The 10,637-nt window shown below is 49.2% G+C and overlaps 1 protein-coding gene across 2 annotated transcripts in view; it reads right to left on the minus strand.

The window, feature by feature from the left end:
- LOC111139475 (sperm antigen with calponin homology and coiled-coil domains 1) overlaps positions 1–7,447 on the minus strand; it is a 195,031-nt gene extending 187,584 nt beyond the window's left edge. The window contains exon 1 of one of the 2 annotated variants that reach the window (XM_022491742.1): positions 7,282–7,428. In XM_022491742.1, coding sequence (XP_022347450.1) covers positions 7,282–7,428 — 147 coding nt within the window. Of the gene's footprint in view, positions 1–7,281 lie in introns of both variants that reach the window. The other variant, XM_022491743.1, reaches the window with a different exon arrangement.
- Between the last annotated feature and the right edge of the window lie 3,190 nt (positions 7,448–10,637).

Below are 10,637 nucleotides of genomic sequence, written 5' to 3' on the forward strand. Positions count from 1 at the left end.
AAATTTTTTTTTTTTTTTTTAAAGATTTTTTTTTTTTTTTTATTCATTTGACAGAGATCACAAGTAGGTAGAGAGACAGGCAGAGAGAGAGGAGGAGGCAGGCTCCCCGCTGAGCAGAGAGCCCGATGTGGGGCTCGATCCCAGGACCCTGGGATCATGACCTGAGCCAAAGGCAGAGGCTTTAACCCACTGAGCCACCCAGGCGCCCCTAAATAAATAAAATCTTAAAAAAAAAAAAAAATACATTCACATGGTTGTGCAACCATCACCACCATCCACCTCCATCATCCCGCAGTGAGACTTTACTCATGAAATAGGAACTCCCCATAGCATACTTTCTAAAGGAAGGAAGACGGCAAAAGTCTTCATATTAGCTTAGAAATATTGGTCAATGTCTTTAGACATTTAAAAACAAAGAGTTAATATTAAATGGATGATTTGCATGCACTTCCAGTCACCAGAAGTGAGCAGAACCATATTTTCTGGTGCATAGCACAGAGCCCTAGTTTAACAACAGGACTAAACAGCACTTGGGTTGTGGCGGAAGTCACTGGATTGCCCTGCCTCCAGGTGCCCCATCACGGTTTCTCTATGTCCTCTCTCAGAGTAACAAGGGTTCCTGCTCCCAATTTCTCCAGCCTCTCAAATTATCTGTCAGGTCACCAGTGAAATATGTGTTTAGTACTAAAGCACAATAGTTCATGATGTCAGCAACTTTTTCTCAATAGAAAAAACAAACAAAAAAACCCCAAAACAAAACAAAACAAACAAACAAACAAAAACTTTACTCGCTCTGCCTAGAAGTATGCCCAGATGCCTCCCTGGGTCCCCAGAGAAAATCAGTTCTGATTACTTTTTTTTTTTAAGTAAAGATTTTTATTTATTTATTTGACAGAGAGATAGAGAGAGCACAAGTAGGGGAAGCAGCAGGGAGAGGGAGAAGCAGATTCCCCGCTGAGCAGGGAGCCCAACTCGAGGTTCAATCCTGGGACCCTGGGATCATGACCTCAGCCGAAGGCAGCCGCTCAACCGACTGAGCCACCCAAGTGACCCCAGTTCTGATTTTAGATTTTGAAAATTCCCTGTACACCACCTCAAATGAAAAAGAGAAATCATTGCAGTTAAGGGAAATTTTTAAGGCAGCAATGCAAATGATAAGCACTTGGTTCCGCTGACCTCTCTCTGATTCTGGGACAGGACTAAAATCTGTTAAGTCTGATGCAGAGTTTGGAATAATTAAACTCCACCGCCAAAGGCCAGGAGAGCAAAGGCTCCGTCTGCAAACCAGAATGGGGGGAATCCAAAAATAAGAGTACAACTCCCCAGGAACCCCGCTGCTCCCACCCCCTCCCGCTTCCCCTACTCAGCCCTCCCCACCCTCCCCTAACTGAAATTGCCTTCTGCGGTCCCACCCACAGCCTCCACCCACCTCCAGGCTCCGCCCCTTGGGGGGTGGGACCCATGGGGGCGACCTTGCTCCTCCCACCCCGCCTTTCCCTAAAAACACAGTCCTTGGTGAGATGACAGGCAGAAGCCACAGAGGACCGGAGTCAGCAAGCAGTGGAGACCTGCCCCTTCGTGGTCCCACTCTGTTATAAAGAGATGTGACCTGCCCCTTCCAGGCAGAAGGACACCCCAGATGTGCTACCGGCCAGCAGCAGGCTATCTCCTTCCCATGCAGCCTTGGGAGGCAGTAAGGCATTTAGAGGGGGGCACCTTCCACAAGGAATCCCATCTGAGAAAGATTTACTGCTCAGAGGCTCCCCCCAGAAGGCGGCACACACACACTAAAAGCTGGTCCTTTTCCTCTGCAGCAAACCTCTTCCTCTGTCACGCTGTTTTGGCCGTGACATCAACGTCAGGCACACAGAGCTATGGAGGCCCAGTAATTCTTGTTCTGTCTCTATTCATGCCTGCGCTTTGGGCTTCGTTGGCTGGTCACTGAAGGCGCTGAGATTTCTGGTTTGTTACAGAAGATCACTGGGCAGGTTTGCACTTCGGGTGTTACTTTGATATGTTTAATAAGCATTTTCAAGAATGCGTTCACTGATATTTAAGCTGCCGAGCACCCGCACAGGAAAGCTTACAAAGGGGAAAAAGTTTAAATAGCTCACAGATTAATGTAGCTAAGAAATTCCTCTCGATTCCACAAAGATGGGGCAGGAGTGGAATCTGAAGCTTTCTAAAATCACACCTATCCTAATTCCATCTTCAAAGGCAGAAAACATGTTCTGGTCAGAGCACCGGCTCTCAATCTCGGGGGATTGAGGATCCTCAGAGGGTTTGTTAAAATGCAGACAGTTGCCTACACCCCAGCCTCCAATCTGCCTCCCCTCCCCTGCCATCCCCAAGTTTCAGATTTCCAAGGTCTGGAGCAAGACCCGAGAATCTGCATTTCTAACAAGTTCCCGGTTGGTGCTGCTGCTGCCGCTGCTGACCTGGGGACCACACTCTGAGAACCAACGGTTTAGCACAGAACTGTTGGTGGAAATATAACACCAGCCATGTATGGCTAGGGGCCACATTAACAAAGTGAGATGAAAGGTAAAATTAATGTTAAGAATATATTTTCTTAGGGGCGCCTGGGTGGCTCAGTCGTTAAGTGTCTGCCTTCAGCTCTGGTCATGATCCCAGGGTCTTGGGATCAATCCCACATCGGGCTCCCTGCTCATTGGGGAGCCTGCTTCTCCTTCTCCCACTCCCCATGCTTGTGTTTCCTCTCTCGCTATGTATCTCTGTCAAATAAATAAAATCTTTTTAAAAAAAAGAACATATTTTCTTAGCACATTCAAAAATATTATCAGTTAGTGTAAAACATATTAATAAGGCATTTTATATATTTTTTGGCACTGACTCGTCACACTCAGTGTGTATTTCACACTTAAAGCACACTTAATTCTGACATTTCAGGGGTTCAACTGCCACACGTGGCTGGTGGCTACTGTTTGAGGCAGCACAGGTGGGGAGCACTTCTGGAGAATGATTACATAAGACTAGCTGGGTCCCCAAGCCTCACACAGAACATGCTTAAACTACAAGTCCCTGCTTTCCAAGGGCAGGGAGCCCCAGCCACCCTACCCACAGGGGATTGGTCAGGGGCAGTATATGTCTCATGCCTAGCCAAGCAGAGACTTTTCCGAGTTTTTTGCTTGTTGTTTGATTTTTTTTTAAAAGATTTTATTTATTTATTTGACAGACAGAGATCACGAGTAGGCAGAGCGGCAGGCAGATAGGCAGAGAGGAGGAAGGCTCCCTGCTGAGCAGAGAGCCCGATGCGGGGCTCAATCCCAGGACCCTGGAATCATGACCTGAGCCGAAGGCAGAGGCTTTAACCCACTGAGCCACACAGGCGCCCCTGATTTTTTTTTTTTTTTTTAAGACAAATCAGACGAAACCAAAGGAAGTAATCAGAAGTAAGCAAAGCAGTCAGGTCTTCCAAGGGATGTTGGGGGCATGGGCATGCTGGCAGCCATGCTTTGTAACACAAGCCAAAGGAGACCAGAGGTTAGCAGGAGACAGGAGCAGTGGGGGCAGAAGTGAGCAGAGATGGGTGACAGAGAAAGAGTTCTGGTGTGTTCCAGTCCCTGGTCCTGGCCTCTCTGAGTGGCAGACTTGGCCCTTTGTTCTACCCTCAGTGACATGGGAACCTCAGATAAGCTCAACCCATTTCTTTTCTGCTGAAGGTCCTTAAGCCATTGCTTTGCTATTTGCAATGAAGGGGGTCCTGACTCATAGACGTGGACCTTATTAATCGCCAGAACGAAGTGGCCTGTCTGCATCTGAGCACCCCAGGGCTTTCTGTTCCCGTGCTGGGCTTGAGCAGCCCATGGAAGACCCACAGCGACATCCTCCAGGCCATCTGGGCTCCTGGCCCCTCACCCCTCGTTTTCCTATTTGTGACTAGTTCAAATATATCCATGCCATATGTGTCCACTTACTATAAAGCAAATATGGTAAAGATGGCAACTGTAGCGTCCAGGTAGCTGGCGTATGGGTGTCACAGTCATTCAACGTCTCTGGTGCTTGCCATTTCCACAGTAAACGACGGGGGGACACAAATCCTTTACGCGTGGCGAGAGGCAGGAAGGGGAGACTGGTCAAAACGCAGAAACATGCCGAGGGCCAGAGAGGCACAGACTCGGTACGGCTCCTTCTGCTACCCCTTCTCTCAAATGCTTTCTCTTTTATAGAGTAAGACTGGGAGACCCCAAGCATCAAGATGGCAACATGGATGTTTGCTTTTCCCCTGACATTTTCCCCATGGGACAAGTTTCCAAAAACATTTACCTGTCAGGGGCAGAAGCAGCCAACATTTCATTGTCCTTAGGAAACCTGCCTGAGCTTCAGACCTTTTTTTATTAAACACTGCTTTCAAAAACATTTTGATAGATCCAGAAGCTCTAAGGGTCTTAAGTATATATTAATTTAAAATCTATATTATAAATGTCTCCTTGGGGTGCCCGGGTGGCTCCGTTGGTTAAGCATCAGCCTTTGGCTCATGTCATGATCCTGAGGTCCTGGGATCAAGCCCCATGTCAGGCTCTCTGCTCTGTGGGGAGCCTGCTTCATGCTCTCTCTCTGTCAAATAAATAAAATTTTTAAAAAATTAAAAAAAAACAAAAAAGTCTCCCAAATGTGCTACAGGTGAAAGATAATAAAAATAAAAACCATGGAAATAATGGGCAAGTCCAGCATAATGGAATGATAAACAAAATTGTATGTAGGGCACTTTGTGCTCATTTACTCCTTGAGTTAAATAAGGTATTACCTTCATCTCAGAGCTCAGGACAGTACGTAGCTTGCCTGAGTCTCACAGCCAGAAAGTGGAGGGCGAGGAGGGTGCGTGGGGGCCCACGGGGCACTTTCCATTGAGTGACCAGCGATGACTTCTGACAAGGTGACATTTGAGTATAGACTAAAGAAGAACTGGCAGAGGAGCAGGGGTAGGGGGAAGAGGAATGCTCCAGGCAGAGGAGCCGCAAACCGGCTGCTGCAGGGGTGCGTCTAGCTCATGGAGGGGCAATGCCACTGGGCACCAGGAGAGCATGTGGCTGGAGCCCAGGGGAACAGGGCAGGGGGGACGGCAAAGACATCTGAGAGGCGATGGGATCTCCAGGGCGTCCCCGGCTTTATCAAGGACTTTGCTTTTCACCCTGAGCGAAATGGGGAGCCCCGAGGGGCTTCTCAGTGGAGATGTGATGGCACATACGTGCTGAGAGGACCACTCTGGCTTCTGCTGAGAAGGGAAGGTGGGGTGCAAAGACAAAAAGGACGGGGATGCTTCAGGAAGGCCATGCAAGGAAGGTGGCGGCAAGAGCCTGGGGGTCCCAAGGGAGCCAGGCGGTGGCCATTGGCTGAAGCTGACATCGATTTGGAAGGCAGAAATGATGGCGTTTTGCTGATGGCCTGTGGCATGTGAGAAAAGCAGGGCCCAAGGCGGTGGCGTGGCGTGGGCCTGAGCTGCTGAGAAGATGAAATGACTCAAAGGGGAAGATTCAGGGGGGCGTGAGAGGGAAGGGAAGGATGTCTGTTTTAGACTTGTTACATTCTAGCTGCCTTTGATTGATTTTTTTTTTTTTTTTAAGATTATTTTAGAAAGAAAGCACACACGTGAGTGGGGGAGGGGCAGAGGAGAGACTCTCAAGCAGACTCCATGCTGAGGACAGAGCTCGACAGGAGGCCCGATCTCATGACCCCAAGATCATGATCTGAGCTGAAACCAAGAGTCAGACGGTTAACCGACTGAGCCCCTCAAGCGCCCCTCTGGGTGCCTTTTAGACATCTAAGTGGGGATGTCACAAAAGCAGCTGGAGGGCTCCTGGGTGGAGATGCAAATTCGTATGTCACCCCCATATACAGTCGACCCTTGAACAACATAGGGGTGACAAGACCCACGCAGTCAAAAACCCAGGTATGACTACGGACTCCCCCAAAACTTTATTCATAACCTACTACTGACCAGAAGCCTTACAGGTAACATAGACAGTCAATTAATACCTCGTTTGTATGTGACACATATTACATACTGTGTTCCTATAGGAAAGTGAGCTAGAGAGAAGAAAACGATAGGAAAATCAGGAGAGAAAATACCCTTACAGGACTGCTCTATAGAAGATCGGCACCTAAGTGGACTTGCCGCTCAAACCCATGTTCAAGTGTCCCCGTGTATTAAAATTCACGGGAACAGCCGCTAACACTAGAGCAACTGTTCTCGACGCAGCCAGTGCTGACCCTCACTCAGGGATCATGTTGGAAATTGCGGGGGAGGGGCATGTTTAGTCACCCCCCTGATTAGAGGTGCTGCTTGTGTTTAATGGGTGGGAGTATGGGGAACCCAGACGCCCTACAACACCTGTGGCAAGGTTGCACAAACGTGGTCCCATATCCCACAGAGTTCTCACACATTCTGCAGACATTCACAGAGGGGAAGCACCTTTTCATCATTATCTGAGCCTCGAGCATCCCTTGGTTTTACGGAGAAAAACAACGTACTTCGTACACAGCTGCCCCATCCTCGGTGCTCTAAGGAGCACCATGGGTCTGTCAGTGGTCACGCTCAAGCACATGCAAATGCAAACACAGATTACTTAATTAAACACGAATTGGCTCTTATTTTCTCTTATAGTTAGGATGTTGTATTGATTTTTCAAGAGTACGCTTGTCGGCAGGTGATACGATTTCTGAATCGCATCTCAAGACGGTAAGGGAGGCTTTGGGGCTGACACAGCAGCTAGAAGAGAGATGAGACCCCTCCCCCTGAAACTGCACCCTGGGCCCACCTGACATTAGAAACCCAGAGGATAAGCAGGAGCCAGCAGGGGATACCCTGCGGGGCCACCGGGGAGGGAGGAGGAAACCAAGAGAAGGCTTTCCCACACGGAGGGCGTAATCGATTAAGTTAAGGCTACTGATGGGCAAGTGAGATGAGATGGAGAATTGACAACTCCATGATCAGGACGGAGGAGATCCCTGGTGGTCCTGACCCCCATCGGCTAGGGTGCTGGGGGCAAAACTCCAACCAGGGAGTCCACATCATTCAGGGCAGGGGAATCTTAGTTTCTTTGTTAAACACGTTGCACATTTCCTTTCTCAAGCCCGGAGCCCCCCTGCTCCCCTCCACCCTTTGCTCTGCTCCTTTGGGTGAGGATGGGCTGGTTCTCATGGGACCCTCCAGGTAGCCTCCTTCCTGACCTTGACAGGCCACTAGTCTCGCTTACCGCCCTTTTTAGTCCTCCTGCCCGGGGCTCCCCAGGGGCCACGTGGGGGCATTTGGGTCTGTACCTTGCTGAGCCGGGACTCAAACGCCAGCGAGGTGGAAGATTTGGAACTCTTCATGCCGGAGGGCGCCGCTGGGAGGGGCCGAGCCCGGTCTGTCCCATGGCTGCCTGCTTTGAGGACCGGATTCCAGGGCTTGGCTGCGCTCCTCATGTTTGTCCTGGTGAGTCCGTCTTCCTGCACGAGACGGGAAAGAGAAACGTGTGTCCACAACTTGAACATGCAGAGCCACATCTCGGAACCCTCCCCAATCTCCACGTTCCCACGGTTATCAGATCGAGGGTTTCTCCTTGGGCAGACGGTGAATATTACCTCCGGAGCTGACATCTTCGAGGGAAGCCTCTTTTGCACAGCTCCACGATGGCTTTTACCGAACTAGTGAAACCTACACGTGATTTCATTGATGCTCTCACATTGCTTTTCAGCAAAATGTAAGCTCTTTGTTCAGCTTATTACTGTTATTAGTATACGGCAGAATACATATTATTATGCTCTGCTCTTATACTTTAGGTCCGTGGGCTAAATACCTGTCCCCTTAAAATGGGGCCGCTTGAGTCAAGACATTCTGTGTCCTTAAGACTTGCAGCTTTGGGGTTGACAAGGGCACAACCCACGGAATTATAAAATGGATCTAAATGAATTACTTGAAAATTGGATTTCCCGGAAGCACAGCCTTTTCCTTCTTTCCAGCAAAACAGCAAAAATGGGGACCATTTGAAAATGAACGGAGTGTATTTGATTGGCCCAACCTGACACTGTACAGTAGAGTTCCCCCCGGTCTAAACTGCTGTATGAAAGAAATTCGTGCTAAGGACCAGGCTGCAGTTAAAGGCCCAGGGGGGAGAGCGCCTGCAGACGGAGGTGTGGAAGACCACCCAAAGCTTGCCATCAGCTGTCAGGGCTCTCATTCCTGAGTGAGCAGCAGCCTCCATCTCCCAACCTCTTAGAGCCCATTTCCTTTCTTTCTTTCTTTTTTTTTTTTAAAAGATCTTATTTATTTATTTGACAGAGAGAGAGAGAGCACAAGTAGGCAGAGTAGTAGGCAGAGGGAGAGGGAGAAGCAGGCTCCCCGCTGAGCAAGGAGCCCCATGCGGGACTCGATCCTAGGACTACCTGAGCCAAAGGCAGCTGCTTAACCGACTGAGCCATCCAGGAGCCCCTCAGAGCCCGTTCCTTCTATCAGTTGTGCAACCGCACAGAAGGGAAATGCTTTCTCCAGCCCTGCCCCAGCCTTCTTCGTGTATTGCAATGACCAAGGTGTGACAGAATACCACAACCCCAGGTAATGCAGCAAAGAAACAAACAGGAAAAATGCACTTTAAAAAACACCAGTAGGGGACAGACAGCTGATTCCAGCGGCTATGCTCCTAAAACCTGGAGGTCTCACAAACTGTCCTCGAGGGAGGGATCCTAGCTGGTGCCAAGCAGCTCTGGGCCCCCTCTCCCGCGCCTCCCAACATCCAAGCAGACCGCACTAGTTACCTATCGGAAAAACAATAGGCCACCAGTGCAGCCTAGCTCAGGCTGTTAACCTCTCCCTGGTCCCAGCTGCAAGACACCATTTCCATGGACAGTGCTTCTCAGCAGGGACCAGCCAATGCCTCTTCCTGCTTCCAGCAAGTCTCTGGGGATGGCATGTGTCCAAGAATCACCGGGAGCCCATCGCTGCTGTGCCCGCAGCTGTGCAAACGTGGCTACAGGTGACGATACGTATTTATAAAGACTTTGCCCAGCTTTCTCTCCAGTGTCTCTGAGAAAACGCCTCCGTGATTTTAGTTTTATGATTTAGTGCTGAGCCTAATTAGTCTCAGCTTGGTGCCGGGCATCGTGATGATTTTTTTTTTCATTCTGTTGTACTTCTGGTATATTTTATCGATGTTTAGCACCAATTATTTTTCTTTGCTTTCTTGACCCGCCAGTCTTAATGCTGGTTTCCATGGCAACGTTGAGAGCATGCCTAGGTTGACGACGACACAGTAATTCATTTTACTGGGATTCCCACAACAGAAACGAGCTGACATAGCCTGAGTAATTCTTGAAGAGCATGACTGATTCCTTTAATCAGTTACTACAGAGTCAGCCTGTAACACGTCAGCCCGTCTTTAGGAAGATGAATCAAAAATTCTGTTTCATCAAGGCATCCCTGTATGTTATTACAACTCGTTTGAGAGGACTATGCCAGGGCTTACTTTATGAAGGCATAAGGTGATTCTGCCCTAGACCAAGGTGATTCTTGGTCAAAACTCAAGATCTAAACTCTCTTAATCTCTGGCAACAAATCTGGCCATCTTTCTGGGCAGTGCACCTGGAAAATGTTTAGCTGGTTTTCAAAGACTGATGAGTTATTTGCTCTGAGGCAAAATTCTCAGGGTTTCTTCCCTTGCATCATCCCTCCTTTCTTTATCCCTCCTAGAACCTTCTGAACCCAATCAAATTATTTCCAAATGGATGTAGCTGGAGACCGTGTCTCATCCGGACCCCTCCTGTTGGCCATTCTATCCTTTCTTGGCTCCCTTCACTCTTTTTTCCCCATCATTTTTCCCAGACAAAGCCTTCTATTTTGGACCCGTCCACCAGCCAGATTCTTCCCTTCAAATGCCACCTTCTTTCCGAATTCAAAATATACGGAAATGAGATAACTGATGTCCTATTCATGGGTACCCGGAAGAGAACCCTATAGGTAGGGAGAGTGCCTGGGATGGGACCCCTGGAGCTGTACTGGGTTCTTCAGGATCAGTGCAGCTGCCCAGGGACGGATGAGATGATGAGAGCTGGTATATGAGGAAAACGCTCCAGTCAGACCCAATGCTAGCTTTGCGCCCTGCTCTCCCTTCTCATGGCTTAGGATGTTACTAAACTTCACCCCAGCCCTCACCTCCAGCCTGGACCAGTGTCTTCTAGCATTCTCCAAGTTGTCTGGAGACTGCTTTTTTCCCTTGCCCTGCGCTCTTCTGGAACAGACTGGAAAGATTTAGGCTCAGAGCCATCCATCGGCAATGCTTGGCCAGCTTGGGTCCTGCCCTGTGCCCACCCACAGGAAGGCTTCCTGCCGGAAGCGGAGCGGGTGCCCAAGGCCCCAATCCCAGATTTCTGCAGACTTTCATGCACCCTACTTCTTGACACAGGGAACCAGTTTGTTACGGAAATGTGCTGTGTGTAAGGGCAACCACTCTGTGCCACTCTGAGCCTGGCGAGGCTCTGCCAAGTGCTCTTCATGGGCAAACCCTCGCCGTAACCCTGGGAGGCAAGTTAAGTATCACCCCCACTTTGCAGATGGGGAAACTCTGGCTCAGGAGGGTTAAGTGACTTGCCCAAATCAACAGAATTTATGACAGAGCCAGGATTCAAACCCAGCTGTCATT

Source organism: Enhydra lutris, unplaced genomic scaffold (assembly GCF_002288905.1).
Source record: "Enhydra lutris kenyoni isolate GAN:26980312 unplaced genomic scaffold, ASM228890v2 scaffoldscaffold109, whole genome shotgun sequence".
NCBI lineage: Eukaryota > Metazoa > Chordata > Mammalia > Carnivora > Mustelidae > Enhydra > Enhydra lutris.